This window comes from Chenopodium quinoa, unplaced genomic scaffold (assembly GCF_001683475.1).
Source record: "Chenopodium quinoa cultivar QQ74 unplaced genomic scaffold, ASM168347v1, whole genome shotgun sequence".
Lineage (NCBI taxonomy): Eukaryota > Viridiplantae > Streptophyta > Magnoliopsida > Caryophyllales > Amaranthaceae > Chenopodium > Chenopodium quinoa.
The window spans coordinates 2,919,427-2,946,528 of NW_018745063.1; the positions used below are offsets into that span (position 1 = coordinate 2,919,427).

At 36.3% G+C, this 27,102-nt stretch overlaps 1 protein-coding gene across 1 annotated transcript in view; it reads left to right on the forward strand.

Annotated features, from left to right (window-relative positions):
* Positions 1-214: 214 nt before the first annotated feature.
* The window catches only part of LOC110709321, a 51,541-nt gene continuing 24,653 nt past the window's right edge, over positions 215-27,102 (forward strand). The window contains exon 1 of the mRNA XM_021887532.1: positions 215-330. Within this exon, the coding sequence (XP_021743224.1) occupies positions 215-330 (116 nt within the window). The remainder of the gene's footprint in view (positions 331-27,102) is intronic.

Below are 27,102 nucleotides of genomic sequence, written 5' to 3' on the forward strand. Positions count from 1 at the left end.
TTGTTGAAAAGCTCTTTTCAAACCTCATCCAACTATACAATCATTGAACCCATATTATGGAAAAAAATAAACTGGTTTGGACGTTTTTATAGGAAGTACACGAAATGAATGATTTTAAGGGACACGAAATGAGTTATTTTGGGCTTAAAGGCACGAAATGAATGATTTTGGCTTAAAACATACTAAAAAAATTGCCAAAGAGACCCGTTGAAATATGCATGAGAGACCGCCTCACAACGGGTCTCTATTTCAGGGTCTGTTAAATCAAGATACCCGTTCATTAGGGGGCTCTGTTTGTGAGAACAAAGGACCTGTTACAAGTGATAACAGGTCTGTTATGTAAGTGATTAAATTAATAATTTAGATGGAAAAGAGACCTGTTATTTGAGATATAGGGTCTGTTTAGTGGGTATTTACCAGACCTATCATGTCAAATAACGGGTCTCTTTGTTCTCCAATTTTTTTTTTAAAAAAATTAATTTTCTTTTTATTTGATGTGGTTTGGGAGGTTTTTGTTTGAATTTTGAAAATTTTGTTTTCATGCTATATTAAAATAGTCGGATAATTCATAAATTGTAAGTTACACTTTAAGACCATAGAAAATAGCAATGGATTAATTTTAAATTAATGTGATACAAAAAAAAGACCTCATTCTACATAAAATTGCAACAAAAAAAAAGAACATTAGAATTAGCTGATATTTACAATTATAGTTATAGCAATAATCTATGACTTAAATACTCCATTATCTTCTTTGTTTAAGAATATAGTGGGACAAATTGGAATCATGCAAACCCGAAAAAAGAAAAAAAAAAAGAAAATTAATAATCTTCTTTAAGAAAACAATATGTTATAACCAACACTCTAATAAACAACATAGTTAGCCACTTGACAAAGGGGAGAATGGAAGAACACCAACAACTACAAGCTGTAAAAGGGAATAACTCCCAGAAAATACAACAACAATCACAGCAAAACCTCTATTAATTAGCCATTGTAGAGAAATGACGGCGGCTTCATAACAAGAAGAGGACTTGGGGTTAGGGTTTGGCTGAGGTTTTGAAGAGATAGAGAGAGGTGAATGATTTTAAAGGGATTAAATGATAATTAAAGTAAAAAAAAAATGGAGTACTAAACACATACAAAGGGTCAGAGAAGCAAATGTAAGAGACCCGTCAAATATAGAACAGATCTCACATTTTCTTCTCTTATCAGAAATGTGGGACCTACTATAATGAAGAGACATGTTAGGTTTGGTAACGAGTCTCTTATTTTTTAATTTTTTTTCCTAATATACATAAGAGACCCGTTATAATTAAAATTGGGTCTTTTACATCAAATAGACCCGTTAATTAAATAACAGGTCTTTAATAGAGGGGGTCTTTTTTTCAAGTTTTGTAGTAGTGAAACATTATAGAAAAGGGGAAATTCACGAGACTCTTCAACATTTCACCTTGCTCGACATTCAATGACGTGAAAGATACTCATCACTAGGTTTGGTTTCTAGGGAGATACAATCTGGTGTCTACATCAATTCAACACATTTCATAAACCAACCCAATTCTTAGCCCATTTTCCCAAACCATTTCTTATTTTTCTCTTTTCGTGTCTACATCACAAAATCGAGCTAATCTGATCTTGTGGCTATATAATTTTGATCCAAATATTAATTGGTTGTATAGGAATTTCAATAAGATTTCCAACGACATATCATAATCCCAATTCCGATTTAAACGAAGAAGATATAAGCAAAATACTAAACTCGGCCCTAACTCAACATCCTTTCACTAAAACGGTCATATCCTAAAATATAAAAATTATTTTTATCTAATTCTAATTGGTTTGGAAAGAATACTTGATAAGATTTCCAACGATATATTATATGCCTTATTCCGAGTTACGGATCAAAATTTATCATAGTTTTAAAAAATGGAATTAATGCGCAACAGCTCAAACCGTGTCAAAGTACAAGCTGATGTGTCATAGTTTCACCGTGTCAGGCGCTTTCCCATGTCTTTTCCACTTTTTTTCTCATGCGCTAAAATTAATTTGGACGCATTTTTGGCAGAATTATACACCGCGACACGGTGTGCTATACCGTGCTACGATGTACAACACCGTGTCATGGTACAGACACTGTGACACGGTGCCCAGTTAGGTTTTTTCCATGGCTCTTATATCTTCTAGGGCTTCGTGGAATTCCCTGTTCATTTACTCTATAAATTCCCCCCTTATTTCTGCAGTTCGAGGGCACCAAAAATCATTTTCTCTCTCTTTACACCAAAATTATTCTCTTCTCCCTCTTTAGCCTAAACCCTAGCCACCCTATTTTTCCATACTACTTTCCCTAAGCACTCCAAGGAGTCCATACTTTACCCAAAATCCTATACATAAACCATGGCGTGAAAGGTATAATTTATTGAGGGTTTAGACCAAATCAACTCTAATTTTTATTTAATTTAATTGTTTCAATTTGATTTATATTCTTATTGAAGTTATTAACAAATTATTCATGATGTAGTGTGCGAAATGTGAGTAATTAATTAATTTAATTACTTATTTTATTTTAATATTGCTAGTATCATGATTAGGTTTATTATTATTATTTGATTTGACTAACGATATTATTGTTATATTGCTTCAAATATTAATGTTTGTTCTATTATATTTTTATGATCACCATATTGCATGTTAAAGGGAATATGTAATTGAAAATCACGACTAATAAGATAACTTGGACAACCGGTTTAAGTTCCTTTTAATCTTGTTATTTAATTAAGTGATCACAAATATTTTAGAATTATATGTAGCGTTAATATTCAACCAATTTAACCTAGTAATAGTTTGGAGCAAATTGAATCTTTTTTTTGTATGTCTTTGAGATCGCAAGAATCACTTTTCACTATAAGAATCGAGTAGAAGCCAATACGGGAAAATGTGACTCCATGACTCACTTCATACCATCATCCTCGATCCTCCTTTTGTGGTTCCGAACCATATGGAGTTAGTAATCTCATGAATTATGAATGGGGTGTAACCTTCATGGGTAAATTGTTGTTGCCTATCGTTTTCCCTTATTCGTGGTTGCCTTAAATGATCTGGGGACAGTTTACAAGTTCCTTAAAAACATGTTGGTTTCTCCCTACTTTCCTTGTCTTTAATTGTATTATGTCAATTCCCACTTCCTATGAGTGCCAAGAATATTTACACATGCTTACGTAGGCGCCCTTCAAACAACGCCTACTATTTGGCGACTCCATTGGGGAGGATTCTTGGTTATTTATCGATTTTAGTGATCAGTATTTAATTAAGATGAGTGGACGAGACTCGAAAGATTATTGAATCGTATTACTGTGATTAAATTGACATTTTTTGCATATACATAGACGTTTTAACGTCGTATTTTAGGTTAACCCATATGAAAAATTGGATAACCAGATCACGATCGAAGAAAACGAGACACTACTTGAATTTTACAAGCACCGTGTAACAGAAAAGGCGTCATGACACGGTACAAAACACCGTAACGCGGTATACTGTACCGTGTCGTGGTATTTTCCACCGTGTCACGACATTTTCCACCGTGACAAGGTGCTTGTAAAATTCTTGCATTGGTTCTGTTCTTTTTCTTGTTATTAGCTTCCTTTGATTTTTCTAAAAAAACGTGTATGTTCTACATACGGTTTAGCCCCGGGGAATTTAAGCTCTATCAACCCAAAAACGCTCATGGAATAAGGGTTCATCCGAGTTATTAAATTCACCCAACCCACGGAGTCGAGTTTGATTTAATCACGAACTTGCAGAGCCGCCCGTTGGCATACACCTTCAAGGATGGGTGCCTTGCTAACGTATCCAAAATCTTAACCATGTGTAGACATCTACTTTTGGCCTTGTGTCCAGACAGGAAGTGCAATGACGATAAATAAAACCATATTTGTGTTAGATTAACGTGAAGAACACTTATGGATTACTTATTGAATTACAAGAACATAAAAATAAGCTAGCCTAACCCCAAAGCAAAAGCATTAAGGTCCAATCAACTAACCCCGATCATAATTAGGCCTCGTGTCCCGACACGAAGTGCAATGACGATAAATAAAACCATCTTCGTGTTGGATTAATGTGAATAACACTTATGGATTACTAATTGAATTACAAGAACATAAAAATAAGATAGTCTAACCCAAAAGCAAAAGAATTAAGGTCCAATCAACTAAGCCTAATTATAATTAGGCTTAAGCCCGATCTTAGACCCTAATAATGAAAGATTTAAAGGCGCCTAGGTTAAAATTGATGCTGCCGCAGATAAATCCGCGCGCATCTCAAAGAGTCGCGCTGGTCTGGCGCGCGCAACTCTTTAGGTTGCGCGCAACACCCAGCGCAACATCAAGTGATGCGCCTGCGGAAGATTCAAAATTTTATAAAAATATGAAGTCGAATATTACCATAATACTACGCGCAAGACAGTTTGTTACGCTGCCTATAACAGTGCAACTAAATAACTTGCGGTGGTCAGTCACACGCAACCCATTTAGATGAGCGCGACACCTGCTGCGGTTGAATGCTCAAAACCCTAATCGTATTCCTTCATTATAAATAGGGGCTTAATACGAGGCTCAAAGACACATAATTTAACCCTAATTGCTGACAGAAAACTTGTGAACTTGTGTGTAACCAAACCCTCTTGTCTTAAACACTCACCCCTCTTAACCTTTGTTACTATGGTGGAGGTTCTCGAACAAGAAAGAGTCCATAAGTTTTCTAAACTAAGATCTAGCAAAGAGAAGTGGTAAATTCCCGAGCACTTATATCAATCACCTTTATTTTTATTGTTTAAAAGGACTTTAATTAATTAATTAGTGTTGTTTGATCACTTCAAACAGATTTCTAATTAATCAATTTCACATAGTATCTTGTGTTAAATAAGAATAGAATTGAATAATTAATTGTTGAGTGATCACTTAAGCTAAGGCGAATCTTGTTTATTTTGTTCCTCTCACGATCTTGAATTAAATAAAGACTAATGACTTTGCAATATAATTCCTACGTGATCAATGTATGTAAATAAAATCAAATAACTTATTTTTAGGTATCACGTTGTATATGTTGCTTGATAATGAAATTGTGAAAAAGGAAGATAGAGGCCGTAACTAGAGATAGAATAGAGATTCCTCCCTTAAAGGAACATTATTTTAGTACCCTCGCTCCCGAACTAATTTCTTGTTTATGTAGACCAATTTGGACATGGGTAAACTTACGATTCGTGCTAATTATCCCTTGAACTCTACTTAGGAGCAAGAAAGGCATGAACGAGGTTTATGAATTTTCCTAAAACTCATTGGCGACTCCTACTTGTTTCTTATAAAAAAGCGTGATGAGAGTATCATTTATAATTCAAGATCTCCCAAACAGTCAGGAATTCAAATCCTAATACACCCTAAAAAGTGTAAAGTCCTAGGCTTTTAAAGGACCGTGGGCATCTAAGGAGAAAGATCCCCTACGATGGGAACACCCTCCTTACACCATGGTACCCTTTTGACACTAAATAAACTTGACCATAGTGGAACATAGAACTTGACCTTAGATTACGAACTATTCTTTGCATTATTGTGCCTACGTACTCTATGTGTGTATATTTGATCATTTTAATCCTAATATTAACGATCTTTCTTTGTCTATGGTGGTTTATTTTATGACTAACTAATGAATGCCAATGGACCATACTCACTTAGTAATCAGCGTAAACTCTAAAACTAACAAAAACTAGAAAAATGCACAAAAGAGAACCTGAAGCTGATTACCGCGCCACGGCAGTAACGCCGTGTCAAGACACTCAACACCGAGTCACGAAAATCATCACCGTGTCACGGAATTCAACGCCGTGTCACGGCAGTCAGCACTGTGTCACGCCAGTCAGCAATGTGTCATGACAGTTAGAGTTTAGTCCAGTCAGCTCATTTTTTAGTCTTCCGTGCTAATTGAGTCCTTGCGTCAGTCTTTTTGGTTATTGTTTACATGTCTAGCCATGCAATCATACCACGAGCTTTATAACATCACTTAATCACTCACGAGTCAAGTATAGTCCACACACTATCTTTATTTTCTGACTCGAGTCGTGCACCATGTCGTTTATAATCGTATACTAGGTTCATGCACCCCCTTTTTTTGTCATAATAAAAATAGGTGGAGCTTTTCTCACCTGTTTTCAAATGTCTAATTTTTCTCCTTCCTTTCCTATCTTGAGAAATGAGTCAAACAATTAAGTGAATTGTTTTATTTCAAAGCACTTGGTCAAGGAGCAGGGGTAGATTAATACGGCTTGAGCCATTACCGCAACAATATCTTAGATATAAGAGGCGTTCAAAGAGAACTTCGCCATCTCCACATCACTTATCACCTTCAAAATACTTTTAGTTCGTTCCAATGGCCACTAAGGAAGATATTGAGAACATCAATAAATCCATTGACCCACTGTCTGCCATGATGCAAACCCTTACCTCTAGGGTCACTACCATGGAACAAAACAAGGTCACTCTTGCTACCTTGACAAATTGAAAGAACGGATGATAAAGATTTTAAAGGATTTCACCTATGTGGAACAGCCTCCCACTCCTTTGGATATGAAGGATAGGCTCCCTAAAAAGTTCTCCACTACTAATATTCTAAAGTTCAAGCCTCCTAACAATCCAATATTCCAATTGAAGGCGTTCTCTACAACCATGACCCTCAGGGGATTAAACGTAACACTCTTCCTTACGGTGTTCCCTCTCTCCTTAGAGCATGCTTGCTAACAATAGTTTATTCTCTAGATACCAAACATACTACAACTTGGCAAGTGTAACATTTAAACCAGAACATCTGAATGTAAACTCTCCATTCTCAAACAAAAAGAAAATGAAGGCTTCACCATTTATCTGAACAGGTGGAGGGAAACAGCTGCACTCTTGGTAGATCCCCCCAAAGAAAGAGAGATAGTTCACCTCTTCATCCACATGCTAACTTACAAGTACAAGAAACACCTTAGGTTCTTGCCTTTGAAAACTTTCGAAGCTGTACATGGCATTGGCAATAATATCGAGGATGAGCTAATAAAGACTGTTGGTAGTAATATTAATAACATTTGGAAAAACAAGAAGAACGACCTTACTTCTTCTTTGTCTTCTAAGCCCAAAGGTACTGCCAACACTGCATTTCTGGTCGATCTCAATGAAGTGTTAGCTCTTGATGCTTGTAGACACCCAAATGTGTCTCCCCAAAATCAAACCCAGTGATGAATACCTTTCACGTCATTTGATTATCGAACGAAGTGAAGGTGTGAAAAGTCTAGTGATGAGGATGTTTTTATTAAAATATTTCTCAATCTATTTTCAAAAAAATTTCTTTTCTTAGTGTAGGGAAATTTCAAGCATTACCCCTAACTTGAACCCCACTGTGATCATACACTAAAGTACGGTGGCATCCAAAGGGAAAGAAGATAGAGCAAAAGAGTCGCCAACAAGTTTTAGGAACTTGGAAACCGTTCACGAGGTGAAGGTTACACCCCTTAACGATCCAGGAGATCGTCAAATCCAATAGGTCTGGAGCCATGACTGGTAGTTCGGGGATGAAGGTACAAATCCAACCTAAAAGAGATTGAACCTGCCCTAATAATAGGCCTCTACTTTATTCTGATCGTATTCATGTGTGCTTTCTGACTAACATGCAATCAATAGGATTAACCCTAAACCTGTTAATGTATGTTGATTGAATATTAATGCACAAACAAACTATTATTGGCGATCACTTGAATTATAATCAAATTAACCCTAAACAAGATTATTAATTATCTTATTAAGCGTGATTACAAGTACCAAATTCCCTTTAAACATGCATAAAAGGCGTGATCAAGCAATAGCAATAAATATATCGTCAAGCAACATAATAATAATAATAAATGGTGGTGTCCAAAGGAAGCATCATACTTTTAATCATACTTGGTATTAAAGTTACCCTAGACATGATACTAGGAATTTATTGTTGTCACCCTAAACATCAAATTAAGGAAAACATCCTAACATGATACTAGGAATCATAATAACAATCTAAGCATGATTTCTACATCATAATATTAATAAAACCATTAAAGTACTTGCTTGGATGCCTCGTACCTCTTTCTAATAACAAAATACACACGTTAGTAACTTCAAGGAAAATAATAATTAAAACAATTAAATTAATTAATTGAAATAGAGATTTGGGACCAAACCCTAAGGAATTAAAACCTTTCACGTCTAGGGCAAAGGCAACTTCGAATATGGCTAGGTGTTTCTAAGTCTTGCGAATGCGGAATTTTGTATTTGAGAAAAGGCTAGTTTAGAAAAGAGAAAGAGAAAGTAATCAAGAAAATCTTGATGAGAGTTGGTGAATCAAAACGGAGTTTTTAGGAAGCTATTTATAGAGAAAATTAGCTAAAAAGATAAAAAATCAAAACAGAGTTCTGACGTTTAAAACGAGGTTAGCGCCAGACACTGACATTAGCGCCAGGCGCTAACGCTAGCGCCAGGCGCCAAGCTTAGTGTCAGGCGCTAATGCTGGCGTTTGGCACTGACTAAAATATTGACGTGTTTTCTAAAATCAGATAGAAATTGCCGTACAGGAGGATAAAATTGTATTTTCCTCAAAAACATTCTTTTATTCTGATTAAAACTCTAAAAAAGTCAACAAAAGTCAATTTATCAATGCTAATTGAATTAGGAATTAAAAGAACCTTCTAGAAGAATCTAGAAGACTAAAACCATTCCTAATTGCATTAGGAATGATAAATCTATATTAGGCCCTCCTCTAGATCATTGGGCCGCATATGAGGCTCAAACCGGGTCCAGTTTAGTAATTTGGCCATAACTTCCTCAATATTCATCGGAATTGGGCTTATAATATATCGTTGGAAAGGTCTTTTCAACCCCTATCCAATTACACTACTATTGGACCCATATCATGGACCAACCAAACTAGATTGGCTGTTTTATTAAAATAGTTTTTCAAAAACAAAGAGGAGAGAAAAGTAATTAAAACTATCCGCAACACTAAACTTTCCACACTTTCACTTCATCCGATCGTGATTCGACGTGAAAGGTACTCATCACTGGGTTTGGCTTTGGGGAGACACAAATGGGTGTCTACACTTACTCTATTTATGAAAAATAGCCAGTCTAATTTGGTTTGGTCCATGATAAGGGTCCAATAATAGTGTAGTTGGATTGGGCTTGAAAAGAGCTTTCCAACGATATATTATAAGCCCAATTTCGATGAATAATGAGGAATTTATGGATTAAATTAAATTAGGTCCAGTGATTTTAAATGATTTTAAATGATCTAGAGCAGGGCATATTAATTATTATTCTTAAAGTAATTAGGATTGATTTTAATCTTCTAGGTTTATTTAGAAGGTTTTTTTATTCTAATAAGATTAGAATTGATAATTATATATTTTTTTTAAAGATGTTTATTTTGAATAAAATATATTAAATTTGATTTTAAATCTCCTTAGACGCGAAATTACTCATTAACTTGTTTAAAAGATGATTCCGTGTATGAAAGCGCGTTGTACTTTTGAATCAGTGCGAGACGACAGAGTCATTGCCTGGCCCTGACATCTGTTGCCTAGCACTGCAGCTGTCGTCTAGCGGCGAGCTTGTCGTCTGGCGCTGACTCCTATCGTTGGCGATAGGAGGTATTTTATTTCGAATATGATTTTCTTCGATCTCTGCTATTTTTCCTATAAATAGGAGTCGTATCTCCCCGTTTTTCATCATTCACAACCATCATCTCTCTTTTTCTCTCTCTAAAAGCTAGAAGCTTTCTTTCACTCTATTATTTTTCTAAACCTCCCCTCTCTCTAAATTCCGCATACATTAGCTCTAGACACACCTAGCCAAGTTCGAAGTTGCCTTTTCCCTAGACGTGAAAGGTTTAATATTTCTGAGGGTTTGGTCATAAATCCCTATTTCAATTATTTAATTTAGTTGTTTGATTTATTATTTTCCTTGAAATTACTAACGTGTGTATTTTCTTATTAGAAAGAGATACGAGGCATCGAAGTAAGTACTTTGATTGTTTTATTGATCGTTTGATATAGAAATCATGCTTAGATTATTTTGTTGATTCCTAGTATCATGTTAGAATGTTTTATTGCTTCCTAGTATCATGTTTAGGGTAATAACTAAAATTTCTACTCTCACGTATATTATTATGATGCTTCCTATTTCTTTCCTTATATCATGTTAGTATCATGTTAGGGCTAATTGATCTTTAATGTTTAGTGACATGCTAGGGTTTGTTATTAATTTTGTTAGTATCATGCCTAGGATCTTGCTAATATTATTATGCTTTGAGAGTGAGAATATTATTATTATGATGATTATTATTATTATTATTATTATTATTATTATTATTATTATTATTATTATTATGATGTTGCTTGATGTTTTTTATTGTTATTGCTTGATCACACCTTTTATGCATGTGTAAAGGGAATTTGTACTTGTAATCATGCTTAATAAGATAATTAATAATCTTGTTTAGGGTTAATATGATTATAATTCAAGTGATCGCCAATGATAGATTAGTTTGTGCATTAATATTCAACCAACATAGATTAAACAGGTTAAGGATTAATCTATTGATTGTATGTTAGTCAGAAAGCGCACATGAATACGAGAAGAATAAAGTAGAGGCCTATTTTTAGGGCAAGTTCAATCTCTTTTAGGTTGGATTTCTACCTTCACCCCTGAACTTCCAGTCATGGTTCCAAACCTATTGGAGTTAACGATCTCCTGGATCGTTAAGAGGTGTAACCTTCACCCTGTGAACGGTTTACAAGTTCCTAAAACTTTTTGGCGACTCTTTTACTCTAGCTTCCTTCCCTTTGGACACCACCATGCTTAAGTGTATGATCACAATGGGGCACAAGTGTGGGATGCTTGAAATATTCCCTACCATGCTCCATTGCCCAAGAAAAGGAAAACATACACTCCTTTAGGAATGACTTATGATGTAGCCTTTGATCGCCTTTACAGTCAAGGATTGATCACACTTATTGTACCATTTCCAGAGCCAAAACCTGAAGAAAGGAGCGCCAAGTGGAATCCCAATGCCCACTGCAAGTTCCGTCAAGGGAGGGCCACACTACTAAGAAATGTTGGAGTTTAAAGGACGTTATTCAAGATCTAGTTGATGCCAACAAACTTCCTGTCCCTCCGAGCGGTAAGATATGATAAACACAATGGAGACGGGTGCACTGCGAGCCTTTTATGCAAGATTTCATGATCTTTTTTATTCATTCCCTTTTCCCCAATTAAGTCTAGCATAGATTTCCATTTCTGTTATTTCATCATTGTGTTTTTTTATTCACCATTTCCATCAATAATATGAGCATTATTCCTTTATATCTCAATCATGTCTTTCTTATGAAAAAAAAAAAAAATCAATTGCCGAACCAAACACAAGGTATACAATTGACTTGAGGCACCTTTACAACCCATTATTCCCATTAACCATTCAAACATACATTCCATTTTTTCATCAACCACTGTGAGCCTCGTCTAACGATTGACCTTATTTATTCAACCCATATTCACCGAACCCTGGGCGGGGAAAGTGTGTATTTTGTATAACATTCAAAAAGTAAGTAAAAAAAAAGAAAGAGAGCAACGAAGTAATAATTAAACAATGACTAAGGGCAAGTGTTCCAATGTCTCTGATATGAACACGTCTCAAATTGCGTCTCTCATCGAGTGCTTGGTATCGTGCCTGAGAAACATGAATGCTAAGTAAGTGATGGACCGCATGATTCAAGATTGCCTACCATGAGGTGAAAAAAGGAGATTGGCACCGAGGTAAGGCCACCGGTTATTTAAAACCGGTGGGGAAAATATAGGGGAAAATAGGCGGGGTTTTGAGGGGTGATTTTTGCCACCAGTTCAAACCGAACCGGTGGGGAAAACCATATTCCCCACCGGTTCATTTCAAACCGGTGGCTTTTCATTTAAAAAAAAACCCTCCTATTTATACCCTAACCCTACCTTATTTGCCTCCACCTGTCTCTCTCCTCTCTTACTTCGTTTCTCTCCTTTCCCTCTCTCTCCTCTCTTACTCCGTCCTCTTCTCTTTTTCTAATCACCTTAAAGCTGCATATTCTCTCTAGTCTCACCACCACCACTAACACCACGAAGACCACAACCACCACCACGAAGACCACTTCTCCTTCTCTTTCGTCTCTTCTCCTATTGTTCTCTTTTGTTACCATCGAGGTTAGGGTTTTAATTTGATTTTGTTTTTTCTTTTTTTTTTGAAACAATTAATTTTTCTTATTTTGATTTTCAAGTTTTGATTTTTCTGATTTTTTTTCCGGGGATTTTCTGAGTTTATTTTAATCGATTTTTTTTTATTTTAATTCAATTTTTCTGCGTTTAATTAATCGATTTAAATTGATTTTTGGATTTTAATTCGATTTTTCTAGGTTAATTTTGGGTTTAATTAAGGAAAATTTCACATTTTCTACCAGCAAAAGGATCATGCTTCACATTTGCTACCCCTTTAATTTTTTATTTTAAATTGCTACCACACAAACACACAAACTGTTAAAATCACTATCACTTAACAGACACCGTTAGAATTTTCGTTAAGTTTATTAAAAAAAATTAAAAAAACCCCAAAAAACCCTAGCCCTCCCCGTCAGCCACCCTCCCCCTACCGGCGGCCAGCGCCCAAACCTGCGGTCAACGCCGGTGATTTGGGTCGGAATTAACCCCTCCCCTTCCCCACCTAAAACCGACGACCGTAACTCTAAACCCCTTGCCCGAAACCTCGCTTTGGGTGGTTTTGGGTGGCAGGGAATTGTAATTTGTGGCTGATAAAGGAACGCCGACGCGGCCAAAAAAGGGAACGGGGGACAATGCCGGGGCTGGGATTGGGTTTTCGAGGGGAGGGGAGAGGGGCTGGGATCGAGGGGGTTATTTAGGGGAAAGGGACTGGGATCGAGGGGGTTTTCGAGGGGAGAGAGGCTGCGATCGAGGGGGTTTTTGAGGGGGGAGACGGGGGTGAGATCGGGTTTTCGAGGGGGTTGGGAACGCGACGCGACGCCGAAAGGGTGGGTGGTCGGAGTCGAGGGCAGGGAGTAGGCTCTGGCGACAAAGTGGTGGCCAGATTGGCAGTGGTTGCGGTGGTTTGATGTTGAGTAGTGGTGGCTGGACGGTGGTTGGGTGGTTGTAACGAAAATACTAACGGTGTCCGTTAAGTGGTAGTGATTTTAACAGTTAGTGTGTTTGTATGGTAGCAATTCAAAATAAAAAATTAAAGGGGTAGCAAATGTGAAACATGGTCTTTTTGCTGGTAGCAAATGTGAAATTTTCCTTTAATTAATTGAGTTTTTAGGTACATGCATGCGTTTTTTGGGTTTGTTGGATTTATACTTTGAGTTTTCTGGTTTTTTGGGTTTAGGTTTTGAGTTTTCTTGGTTGTTTTCAAGACTTTGATTTCTGGGTTTTTTATTGCGATTTTTCGATTTTGAAATTTTCATGAATTTTTTGGGTTTTTTTTGCTGATTTTCTGGGTTTAATTCTGGGTTTATTTTCTTGGTTTATATTTCGTGATTTCTGGGTTTATTTTCTGGGTTTATGTTTTGTGATTTGTGGCTTTTTTTATTATTATTTTCTGGGTTGATTTAATTTTCGTGATTTTCTAGGTTTAATTTTCGTGATTTTTTGGTTTTTTATTATTATTTCCTGGGTTGCTTTTATTTTTTCGTGATTTTCGGGGTTTATTTTTCGTGATTTATGGGGGTTTTTTTTTCATTTTGAGTTCATGACTCATGGTGCTTTTTCAGTTTATTGTGAGTTTTATTAATTTTGGTGTTTTAATTGATGCAGGTGAAGAATCAAGGTGTTGATTTCGGAATTTTGATTTTGATGTTGTAATTTTTTTTTTCTTCGATGTGGAAATTTTTTTTCTTCGATGTTGTAATATGTTTTTTTATTTATTTTGATGTTGTTATTTATTTTATATATTTTTGTATCGTAAAATAACAATTTAATTATGAATATATTTCTAATTATATTTCATTTTCAAGCTCAGTTGATTTTGATGGTGTTTTGCTTATATTTAATTCTCTGATTATATGTCAAGTGAAAAAAGCAAAGTTAAAAAAAATACATGAAATGGCACCGGTTAACCGGTGCCAATTGACTTTAATACAAAAAAGGGAATAGTTATGGCACCGGTTAACCGATGCCTAAAATCAATTATAGCACCGGTTAACCGATGCCAATATTAGATATTGCCACCGGTTTTGAACCGCTAGCATTTGTTAGATGAATTGGCACCCCCCAAACTCTCAACAGTTCAAAACCGGTGCCTTAGGGGGTTTGAACCGTTGCCAAATTGAGTTTTTCTACTAGTGTAGATTGATTAAAAAGAGTAAAAAATAAATAAATTCAAAGCAAAAAAAAATAGGAAAATTTGTCAAGAATAAGCCAACCTTTGTCCGGTTCGCTCAAAATAAGTCAACCTTTCGATTAACTCAGAATAATCCAACCTTTATAGGGTATCCACTTTAAATAAGTCAAGTGACCTGCAACCGTTTATTAACCGGTTATTGATGTTATTTGTGACACGTGTCAGCATGTGGTTCGTCATTTTTCTTATAATAATTAATTAGGAATTATTATATAATTAATTATTAAAAAATCTAATAATTATAAATTTAAAAAAAAAAGAAAAGAAAAAAACCCCAATCCCAGCTCACCCGCCCTGCGAGGCCGCCGATGGCCGACAACCACAAAATTCCCCGGGGCCGACACCGACGGCCCTACCGCTCACCCACGATGCTCCCACCCAACCCCACTCCTTCCCCTTCCCCATTCACCTTTCCCCACCCCGACACGACACCACCCCCTCCCCTTCACCCCCTGCCGGAAACAACCCCCCTCCCCTGTCTCCCTGTAGAATTCGACCCCTCCCTCCCCTTCCTTACTGGGTTAAAGGATTTTGGGGTGTCGATTGACGGTGGGAAAGGGGAAGGACGGGGGAAACGGGATGGGGAAAGGGGAAAGGAAAGGGAAGGGGAAGGGTGGGGGCGTCGTGGGTGGGTGGAGAGGCCATCGGTGCCGACGCTGGGGAATTTGTGGTTGCCGGCTACCAGCGGCCTGGTAGGGGAGGGGGGTGAGCTGGCAGGGGAGGGTAAGGGGTTGGGGTTTTTTCCCTTTTTTTTGAAATTTATAATTATTAGTTTTTTTTATAATTAATCATATAATATATCCTAATTAATTATTAATAGAAAAATGACGAATCATATTCTAACACGTGTCACAATTAACCTTAATAATCGGTTACAACAGGTTTTGACTCATTTAAAGTTAATACGCTATAAAGGTTGGATTATTCTGAGTTAATCGAAAGGTTGACTTATTTTAAGCGAACCGGACAAAGGTTGGCTTATTTTTGACAAATTTTCCAAAAAAATATTAAAAAAAAACTTGCGAATTCAAAATTTTAAAATTCACAATTACACACTTCGAGGGGCTTACCTCGATCGGGATTTGAGCCTTTTTTTTACCCTTTCTTCTTCACTTATTAGCTTAATAACAACGTTACAATCCTTGAAAGACCTCTTTGAGGTGTATATACACTTGTGCAAAGTTTGGTTAGAGCTACGTTCGGCCTTATTCCTAACAGATACGTAGGCAACCTCATATCGAGGTGCGGCCACATTCATATTCAAATCCATGCATGATTGTGTCAAAGAATATCCAATTCTTATCCCTACCCATTTAGAGCTAGACTTGGGGGCTTGAATCCACACTATCTAGCCTACTTAGCCTAAAGAGTTATCATCTTTGACTCTTCTCACATCTATTTCCATCGCCATAGCTTTTGCAGCCAACCTTAGTATCACTTTCCCACACTTCACTCACACATTCATAGCCATATCACCCTTCCTTTTAGGAACCGTTTATCATGAAATCTTACTTCAACATTGTGCATGTTTCATCATCTTTCAAGACAACATCCAAAGAAACGTTGTATACTTGCTTAGCTTCCACACCTAAACAATATTCATTGCTTCATGCATCGCATACCGTGCTTAGATCCTTGACCTAAGAAACATTCATTATGCAATAATCAACAATCACTTCATCTATATACGTGCGTAGCTTCCAAACCTAAGTGAAGTTCAAGTTCGTTTCCTTATACCATATATGATGCTTAGCTTTGTGACCTAAGTTCATTCATCTATCGTGTCACATGATGTAATTGACCTTAGTCTCCTGGCCTAAGAACATACATCAAGCATACATTATTGTCAATACAAGAAATTTAATCCATACAATTCATCTTGTCTTGCTCGACAAGGAATTTTAAAACTTTTTCCCTTTTTCAAGTCATTTCTTTTGAGGAAGCTCAAACTCTTTCAAAATTTTCTCATTGAGGGAAGCTGAAAACAAAGCTTCATACACAAGTCATGTCATGTCATGTCAAGTCAAGCTTGGTAAAGTCAGTTGGTCAAGTCAATCATAGTATATACGAGTCCCTTGGTAAATTTCATTTTGTAGGTATCATTTACAGCCACGACCAGGGACAAGCAAATCATTTATAGCCCACGTTTGGAGACAAGCGAACCATTTAGAACCCACGTTCGGGAACAAGCGAACCATTTACAGCCCACGTTAAGGGACAACCGAACCATTTACAGCCCACGTTCGGCGACAAGCGAACCATTTACAGCCACGTTCGGGACAAGCAAACCATATACAGCCCACGTTCGGGAACAAGTGAACCATCTACAAGTCACGTTCGGGGACAAGTGAACCATCTACAACCCACGTTCGGAGACAATTGAACCATATACAACCCACGTTCGAGGACAATCAAAGTATCTAATGCCCACGTTCGAGGACAATCAAACTATCTACTGCCCATGTTTGGGGAAAATTGAACCATCTATAACCCACGTTCGGGGAAAATCGAACCATTTACAGCCCACGTTCGGGGACAATGGAACCATCATCATTTTTCAAACTTCAGTGATCATCTCCCAAAGAGAAGGAGATTCACGATGCAAGGTTCTTGATACACAAAGACTTGAAATCTTATGATCTTATCATCAGACAAGCTTTTCCTCAAGCATGGAAAATTATCGGTCATTGCCACCTCTCAAGGCGAAGAAGTCAGCAATTATATCATCTATCAACATTCCTCAAGCTGGGAAAATATCCCAAATCCGGTGAAGTTCTTCATGCATAGAAAACTACCAAACTCATTTGCCACCAATACACTTGTGTTAGATACTATCGAACATATTCATCACCGATACACTGGTGTCAGATAAGCATTCTATCTTTTCACTCTTTTATTTGTGGAACTACCTTTTTCCATAGGTATCAATGTATAAAGAGTGATTTAGGATCGCAGAACGTCTTAAATAATTCTCCTTTCCAATCGACTACTTTGACTTTCGTTATCGAAACTGACGTTTCCACAAACTCTGTCAAAGTGGGGGCTTCTGTAGACACCTAAAAATATCTCCCCAAAACCAAACCCGATGATGAGAAACCTTTAACCACCTTTATTGGTCGAGTTGAGTATTTAATCTTGGAGTGCCTAAATCCATGTTCAATTCAATACATTTTATAAACAACCCAAATTCTTAGCCCATTTCCCCAAACCATTACTTATTTTTCTCTTTTCGTGTCCACATCACAAAGCCGAGCTAATATGATTTTTTTGATATATAATTTTGATCCAAATATTATTTGGTTAGATAGGAATTTCAATAAGCTTTCCAACGATTTATCATAAGCCCAATTCCAATTTAAAACGAAGAAGATATGAGCAAAATACTAAACTCGGCCCAAACCCGACACCCTTTTACTAAAATGGCCATATATTAAAATTTAAAAATGATTTGATCTGATTTTAATTTCTTTTTTGGAAATTAGACTTGATAATCTTTCCAACGATATATTATATGTCTTATTTCGAGTTACGGATCAAAAGTTATCATAGTTTTAAAAACGTGTAAAAAATTGGAATTACCGCGCAACAGCTTAAACACCACGTCACGGTACAAGCTGCCGTGTCACGGTGTCTTGTACCGTGAAACGGTATTTTTCACTGTGTCACGCACTACAAGAAATTAGCAATTTTGCAACAGCCAAAATTTGTCACAAAAATAACTAAAACCGTCGCAAAAATTTGTTACGATGGCCACTTCGCAATGGGGTTGTCGTAATCAGATGAGTCGCAAAAAATAATTACGACATTTTTACTAATTTCAACGACAGATTTTATTATTGTTGCAAAAAAAAATCTTACGACAGCTTCAAGTCGCCTGGGAAACTGTCGCAAAGATCAGTTTTTGCAAAAAAAATAAAAATAAAAAATAAACACTACACCCTAGTTCAACCCCTTCACTCATAGTAACCCTCACCTACCACCACCAGAAATCATACAAAACCATCACCTAACGCCAATATAAACACCAAATTAACTCAAAGCACACATTTTTTACAACATAAAAACTAGATCCAAAAAAACTAATAATAAACAAATAAAATTTTTTTTTTTTTTTTGCATACACAGTAGCCAAAATAAACACACAAAAGCAAAAATAAGAACAAATTTTTTTTAAAAAAAATTAGAAAGTAAACCCAACAAACATACACAATAGCAAAAATAAGAATATAATTTTTTTTAAAATTTAGAAGTTAAACCAAACAAACATACACAGTTGAAAAAATAAGAACAAATAGCAAAACTAAGATCAAGAAACTTACACAGTAGAAAAATAAAATCAAAATACCAAAAATAAGAAAAAGAAACATATACAGTAGCAAAATAAAAACAAAATAGCAAAAATAAGAACAAACTAAACCAAAATAGCGAAAAAATTAAAATAATAAAAAAATATCAAATATAAACCAGAAAAAATTAAGAAATAAACAACCACCACAATAATAAAAACTAAGAATCCAAAAAATTCAAAAATTTCCTTTCTTTGGGTTTTCATGACCAAATTCGACTATAAAAACTCCAGATCTGGAATTTTTATCGTCGAATTCAGCTAAAATAACCATATCTTGGTCCTAATCATCTTCAAAATGTATAAATCTGGAATTAAAAACCTCAACACCACGAAATTGAACCTTAAAAACACGAATTTATCTAGGCCACCACCATTTTTGTAAACAAAGAGAGAGGATGAGAAAGAAAGATCGAGAAAGAGATCGAGGATGAGAAAGAGAGAACGAGAAAGAGAGGGCGAGAAAGAAAGATCGAGAAAGAGAGGAAAGAGTGAGGATGAAAACCAAAAAGGAGAAAAGGAGAAGAAGAGGAGGAAAGATGAGGAGAAGAGAAGAAGAAGGAGGAGATAAAACGGCGGAAATGAGTAGGGTTAGTTTTGGTGTGGGCTTGCTAGGGATTTAAATACATGTAATTATTAAAAAAAAAACAATTCTACGATAGTCATAATCTATCGCAAATTGTGACAGTTTTTTAAACCGTGGTAATTTGCGACATTTTATGGCTGTCGTAAATATTAAAATTTTAATTAATTTTTTTAATGTTTGTAGCGATAGTTTTATTGTCCAAAAACCTTCGTAAATCAACGACAGTTAACAAAAACCGTCGTAAATGACGACAGCTACTAATAGTGTCGTAGAATTAAAAAACTTACCATAGTTTTGCTAGGTGTCGTAGAAAAACTGTCGTTATTTTCCCGAATTCTAGTAGTGATGGTGCTTTTCCGTGTCTATTCCGTGTTTTTCACACTCGCTAAAATTATTTCGGACGCATTTTTGACAGAATTGTACACCGCGACACGGTGTGCTACCCAATTAGGGTTTTTCCAGGCTCTTATCTCTTTTAGGGCTTCATGGAATCCCATGTTCTTTCCTCTATAAATACCCCCTATCATTTCTGCTGTTCAAGGGCACCAAAAACCATTCTCTCTCTCTTTACACCAAAAATCGTTCTCTTCACCTTCTTTAGCTTAAAACCTAGCCACCCTATTTTTCCATAATACTTCCCCTAAGCACTCCAAGGAGTCCTTACTTGACCTGAAGTCCTATACTTAAACCACAACGTGAAAAGTATAATTAACTGAGGGTTTGGACCAAATCAACTCTACTTTTTATTTATTTTAATTGTTTCAATTTGATTTATATTTTTATTAAACTTACTAACAATTTATTCATGACGTAGCAATTTAAAGGAGCGGCAATATGTGAGTAATTAATTAAATTAATTACTTATTTTATTTTAATATTGCTAGTATCATGATTAGGTTTATTATTATTTGATTTGACTAACGATATTATTGTTAAATTGCTTCCAATATTAATGTTTATTCTATTATATTTGTATGATCACCATATTGCATGTTAAAGGGAACATGTAATTGAAAATCACGACTAATAAGATATTTTGGACAACCGGTTTAGGTTCCTCTTTAATCTTGTTATTAAATTAAGTGATCAAAAATATTTTAGAATTATATTTGCGTTAATATTCAACCAATTTAACCTAATAATAGTTTGGAGCAAATTGAATCTTTGTTTGTATGCCTTTGAGATCGCACAAATCACATTTCACTAAAAGAATCGAGTAGATGCCAATATGGGCGAATGTGACTCCATGATGGGTGTCATAAATGGCACCTATTTGATGAGAATTTAGGTTGTTTTCTTCCTCTTTTCATAGATTTCATGCTCAATAAATGCCTAGTTTTATGCATTTGGTCTTGGCTTTACCTTTCCTCTCTTATTTTGTAGCTTTTGTGCATTTTGTTGGTAAATTCTACTCTTTTCTCCTTTATTTTTTTTTATTTTCGTGGTTTTAGGTATTGTACGATATACGGGTCTTGATATTGGTGATTTACTAGTGGAAGATGCTTTTGGAGCAAGCTCATGGCAATTGGAAAGCTCAAGATGCAAGGAAGTGGATTCTCCAATTTCTAGCTCTTGCGCTCTCAAGCCGTGTTCTCATGAAGATGGGGTGTTGATCCCACTATTAAGTGCTTTTTGGGTCTGCCACTCTTAGTGTTCATCATCATCATATTGCGCGTTCACTCGAATACCTTAGCGAACGCACGAAGCCGCGAGAAGATCGAAGAAACCTAGGGGAATGCGGGCACGCAGCTTACGGGCGCGGGCGCACAACCCCTCTGCGCGGGCGCGCAGCCCTGCTGTGCGGGCGCGCCTCCTTGCCCGCGCGGCCGCGTCTCCCTGGGTATTCGTCTTGCTCGGTTTTTGTTCGCGCCTCCTATATACATCCTTGTAACCCGATTTTTGGGGCAAGTTTTAGAATAAGTTTCATTTTAGATTTTAGATCACAATTTTAGCTTAGTAGAGGGCTTCTCTCTCTAGTTTTTAGGGTTAGTTTAGGAGTAGATTTTAGGGAGAGAAAGTGAGGAATTTCAATGGTGATTGAGAGATTGAAGATTCAATGGTGACAATTGTGTTGAAGATCTTCTCTATTATCAATGAGCATTCTTAACTCTATCTCATTTTATTGATTTGTTTGGATTGATTTTTATGTTTGATTGTTGGTTAGTGTAATTGTTCTCAATATTTTGTTGATTCTTGATTCCTTTAGTTGATTGTTGATTAGATGATGATGTTAGAGTAGTTGTTTGGCTAGGGATAGGGTGAAACTTGTATGATTGATTGATTGTTCTTAATTTGGGGATTATGTTGATTAATTGTTGAGATTAAAGTGATTAATGGACGTTTGCATGTGTGTAATTCGATTAGGCCTTGAGAATTATCCTAGATTGCATTGTAGTTTCTAATGATACGGCCCATTGATTTAGGAATTGCAATTGTCGATTGAGCTTGATTAGTGATGCTCCAAGTTAGAGTCTCTCGTAGTTGGCGCTAGTTTGACCTCTAGGTGATAGCTTGTTGACTCTTGTGATTAAGCTTGCCATTAGTCTTCACAACCATTGATTTTCATATTGTTCACGAGTTGCTACAATTGTCATGATTATTTGTTGATCCTCCTTTCTAGTGTTCCTTTGTTTGGTTCTTCATTTTGTTAGTTGGTTAGTGTTTACCTTTAATCGTTAGACTTTGACCAATCTTAGGCACATAATTGAGAGCGCTTGAACATTACCGTTCCTTTGGGTTCGACCCTTTACTTGCCTCTATACTAGTATTTAGGTTGGTTAAGTGTTTATAAATTTAGTTTGATCGAGGGAGTATTAGTTTCAATGACCTAGTTTCACCCCTCGTCAAAATGGCGCCGTTGCCGGGGAACGGTGTCTATGTTTGAGTGTTTTTATTGCTTTGTAAGAAATGGTATGTTTCTCATTTCCTCAATATAATAATGAGCCTTTTTGTGAATATTTCAATAGACTTGAGGGATTTCTTGACTACAATCGTTGTAGTCTTTGGGAGGCTTGCGAGATTTGTTATTTTGGTTTGAATGAGCAAACTAGAAGCATAGTTGAAAGCATGTTTAATGGTAGATTTCGAGCATTGTCAATCGATGATGCTTGGGATTTTTATGTATGGTTTGCAAGAGATACTTGTGATTGTGGTCATGGTTATTCAAATGCTTCCATTGATGATTGTTATGGTCCATGTTCCATGAATGATGAATCTTGCATGCCTACTTGTGCCCCCACTCCCCAATGTGATGTATATGCTCATGATTTTAATGTTGATTCTTCCAGTCTTAGTTGTACTTCTTCTTCTCTTGTTGAGCCTCAATCTTCTACACCTTTTGAATCTCTTATTGCTACTTTGGAAACTCAAATTAGGCATATTGAACTTAGTAATGATCTTGGGCCTAAAAAGGAGTCGATTCTTAATCTTATCAGAAGTCAATTGGAGATGATGAAAAAGAGTGAGGAGTATGTCTTAAAAAGGGTAAGGAGCATCTTGAGGAGAGAAGGAGAGGTGGAGAGCTTGATAGCCAATTGTCATTTTGATGCCTGTGTGTGAAAATTTCAAATCCAATGTGTGTGTTGAGGATGATGATGATGATGATTTTGAGCAACCGAGAGAGTGCGAGGATACCATTAATGAGCATTTGTGTGATGGTGAAGGATTTAAGAATGAAGAGAGTGTTGAATTTGAAAACTTCAACCCTCCCACCCATCTTGATGAGTCTCTTGTGCTTGATTGTGATTCTTCTATCCATGAGTATTTGGACTTGTTTGATGTTATGGCCAATAAATTCTTTAAGAGTCAAAAGAAAACCCATAGCATTTTGAGTGAGTTCATTGAGAATGCTTCATGGGAGAGATATGATTTTGAAATGAATTTGCATCCATTCATGCATGTTTCGAGACTTTGGGCTTTAAGGAAGTTGAGGGAGTTGTTGTTCATGAATGTAGTGGAAGAGATTATGTGGTTCCTCTTGGGAGTTGGATGTTTGAGGGAGATGGTGATCATGAGTGTTCTTCTTTTGAGGATTCTATGATTGATTTCCATGCTCTTATTGGTGATTTGAGGCGTTGCAGTGAGGAAGAGTTCATTTACAAAACCATAGCCCTTATTCCCTCCTCTCATGTCTCTTTTTTAAGCAATTTCAACCATATCCCCTACACTCCTATTTCCATCCCTTCTTTTGTCAAATAGCCTATTGGGACCCTCTTGTTTATGATGATTTTAATGTCCCTCATTCATCTATTGTTGAGGAAATGGGTGATTTTGCCACCCAAAAATATCTTGAGGGGAGTTTGCCTTATTTTTATTTTCTTTTTCTTCTTCTTTCCTTTCTTCTTTTTCTTATTTTGTTGAATTTGCTTTTGATTTTTATTCCTATTCTTGGCATCTCTCCCTCATGGGTGTGCACTTAGCTTGTTGCACATCCCTTTTCCGTCATTTGCCTACTTATTATCTTACGAAATGTGTAGTAGTGCATTTGACAAGCTCTTGCGTGTGTTGAATTATTATTTTACTAGAGCGGTCGAGCTTGGACCTTAAGCAAGCCTTTCTCCGGAAGTAACCCGTGTTTTATTACTTTCATTTTCTTTTATTTTTAGAATAGATTTTCTCTCATGGAAATGTTTGTTTGCCTTTTTCTAGGTACATCACTTGATATACTTTGGTGCTTCGATTTGGATCAAGAATTAAGTTTGACTCCTATTTTTGCTAGCATATGGAAGGCAAGGTTCAATTCTTGAGGAAATTAGCTTTGAAAGGTTTAATTGGGTCATTTGTGGGTATTTACACCCACCTAATATCCGGTAATATCCTCCCTTGCTCTTTCTCAAGTGGATGATGATTTGTTGGATATATGTTGGTTTGTTGGATTGATCTCCTTGTTTTCCCCTCCCATGGTTTCTATGATTTATGTTTGAGTGTATTGTCTCATTCAAGCTTAGGGGAGGGTATTCTATCATGTTTGATGGGATGTTGATTCATATATGCTATATATGAACCTTTGTATATGCATTTTCGTGTTTTATATCTTGAAAAACTCCAAAAAGATTTTTGTTTCTATCAAGGCAAATTTGCAATGTACCTTTGTTTTGTTCTTGCTTTGGACATAATACTTTTGGATTTGTATAGTTGAATGCTTTTCTTCTTAAATGGTAACGGTGTGCACGGTTTGAAAGTATGTTTGGTTGATTCTAGGATAGGGTGTGCTAAGGTAGTCGTTTAGAACTATTGGGACCTTGAAGCCGGATTCTATTTGTTTTTAAAAATTTGCAATTGCTCCCTTTTGGTGAATTTGAAGCTAATAGTGAGTTTTTGCTACAACCTTGTGAGGTTTCATGTTTTTCAAGCCTTCTACATATCTTGCATGAGCGGCATGGATCCTTGACTATTGCGGACCTAATCTTGAATCTTGACTCATAATTCTCAAACACGAGACCGAACAATCTAGGGAGGAAAAAGGCATCTATTCAAGGTGGTAATTTTTCTTTTTCTAGGTTTAATATTCTTTATTTTAGTTCATTGGGTTTACATTTGCCTTCTTGCTAACCATTTGAGCCTTTTTCCTTCTTTTCAAGCCACATCTTTAGAACTTTGAGCCCTTTATTTCCTTTTGTTCCATTTTTGGTTTTTGTGAAGCAAGTGATCATGTTTTTGGAGATTGTGGTAAATGAGTTTGGATATTGGTTCTATTTGTAAGCAAGCTTGTGTTTTGTGTATATTTTGTGAATAATGGCAAATGAATGATGGAAAAAACCGTCCAAAGTTAAAAAAAAGGCAAGGACATAATAAATGCAAAGTTGTAAAAGCCTTCCATACTTAAAAGAGGCGAGGACAATTGTTTTGAAAAAAATGAAAACAAAAAAAAAGGTGAAAATGAGAAAATTCAAAAGTATTTTGATGTGAATTATTCTCCCTTTCTAAGCATTAAGGAAAATTCTTCATTTAAGCTTGGGGGAGAAGCGTTTATGCTTTTTGTATATATGTTTGTGAGTATAGCTTTGAATAAGCTTGGGGGTGTTAGATTGTTTTTGTTTGGTGACTACTTGATTGTGATTCTGAGAAAGGGCCCGTTTTTTGCTTCACTATTAGGTATACCACCAAATTTTTAAATTTTAGCCTACCCTCAACCTTTTACCTTTACGTTACAACCATTGAGAAAGACCTTTCGACCTAGAGGTTGAGTCAAATATCGAGGGAGGGTATTATGAGTTAAAGCCTAAGGAAAGGGGATGCAAAGTTAAGATGTCGAGAAACCTCAAATCTATTTGTTTTTCAGGTTCCTTCGAGGAACTATAGAGACGCTCACTAAAAGTAAATTTGAAGCTAATTGGGAGAATGTGCTAAAATGTTTTGAGATGAAAGTTAATTGCGTTTCTTTAGTTCTCTATGCTTAGCATATCCTATGTTTCAATCAACCTTAGATATCTTAGAACGTGCACTCCCTTACTTGTTTATAAATATTTGCATTCATTTGTGCTTGTACATTTGGAAAAGTCCTTTTATGAACATTTGTTTTCTTTTCTTGTATTTTAGTTTCTTTTTCATGCTTTGCCTTGTTTGTATTATTACGAGAGTTATAGGTTAATCTCATAGGAAACCTTTACGAGAGCATCACTCGTCCTCTAGGGCGATCTAGGGGTTTAAATGGCTTGTCTTTAGTTGCTAAAATTGACCGTAATTCCTACGAAAGTGAGTTAGTGTATATTCTCATCTCGTCTCTTCTTTTTTTGTTTGTTTGAATAAGCTCATCATTTCTCCCTTGGTTTTGTTTTGCTCGAGGACGAGCAAAAGGTAAGCTTGGGGGTATTTGATGGGTGTCATAAATAGCACCCATTTGATGAGCATTTAGGTTGTTTTCTTCCTCTTTTCATAGCTTTCATGATCAATAAATTCCTAGTTTTATGCATTTGGTCTTGGTTTTACCTTTCCTCTCTTATTTTGTAGCTTGTGTCCATTTTGTTGGTTTTTCTACTCTTTTCTCCTTTATTTGCTCTATTTTTGTAGTTGTAGGTATTGTACGAGGTCCGGGTCTTGATATTGGTGATTAACTAAGGTGGAAGATACTTTTGGAACAAGCTCATGGCAATTGGAAAACTCAAGATGCAAGGAAGTGGATTTTCCAAGTTCTAGCTCTTGCGCTCTCAAGCCGTGCTCTCATGAAGATGGGGTGTTGATCCCAGTATCAAGTGCTTTTTAGGACTGCCACTCTTAGTGTTCATCATCATCATATTGCGCGTTCACTCGAAAACCTTAGAGAACGCACGAAGCCGCGAGAAGATCGAAGAAACCCATGGGAATGCGGGCGCATAGCCCCTCCACGCGGGCGCGCAGCCTTGCTGTGCGGGCGCGCCTCCCTAAGCATTCGTCTTGCTCGATTTTTGTTTGTGCCTCCTATATATATCTTTGTAACCCGATTTTTGGGGCAAGTTTTAGAAGAAGTTCCATTTTAGATTTTAGATCATAATTTTAGCTTAGTTTAGAGCTTCTCTCTCTAGTTTTTAGGGTTAGTTTTGGAGTAGATTTTAGAGAGAGAAAGTGAGAAATTTCAATGGTGATTGAGAGATTGAAGATTCAATGGTGACAATTGTGTTGAAGATCTTCTCTATTATTAATGAGCATTCTTAACTCTATCTCATTTTATTGCTTTTTTGGTTTCATATTTGTTTGGTTTGATTTT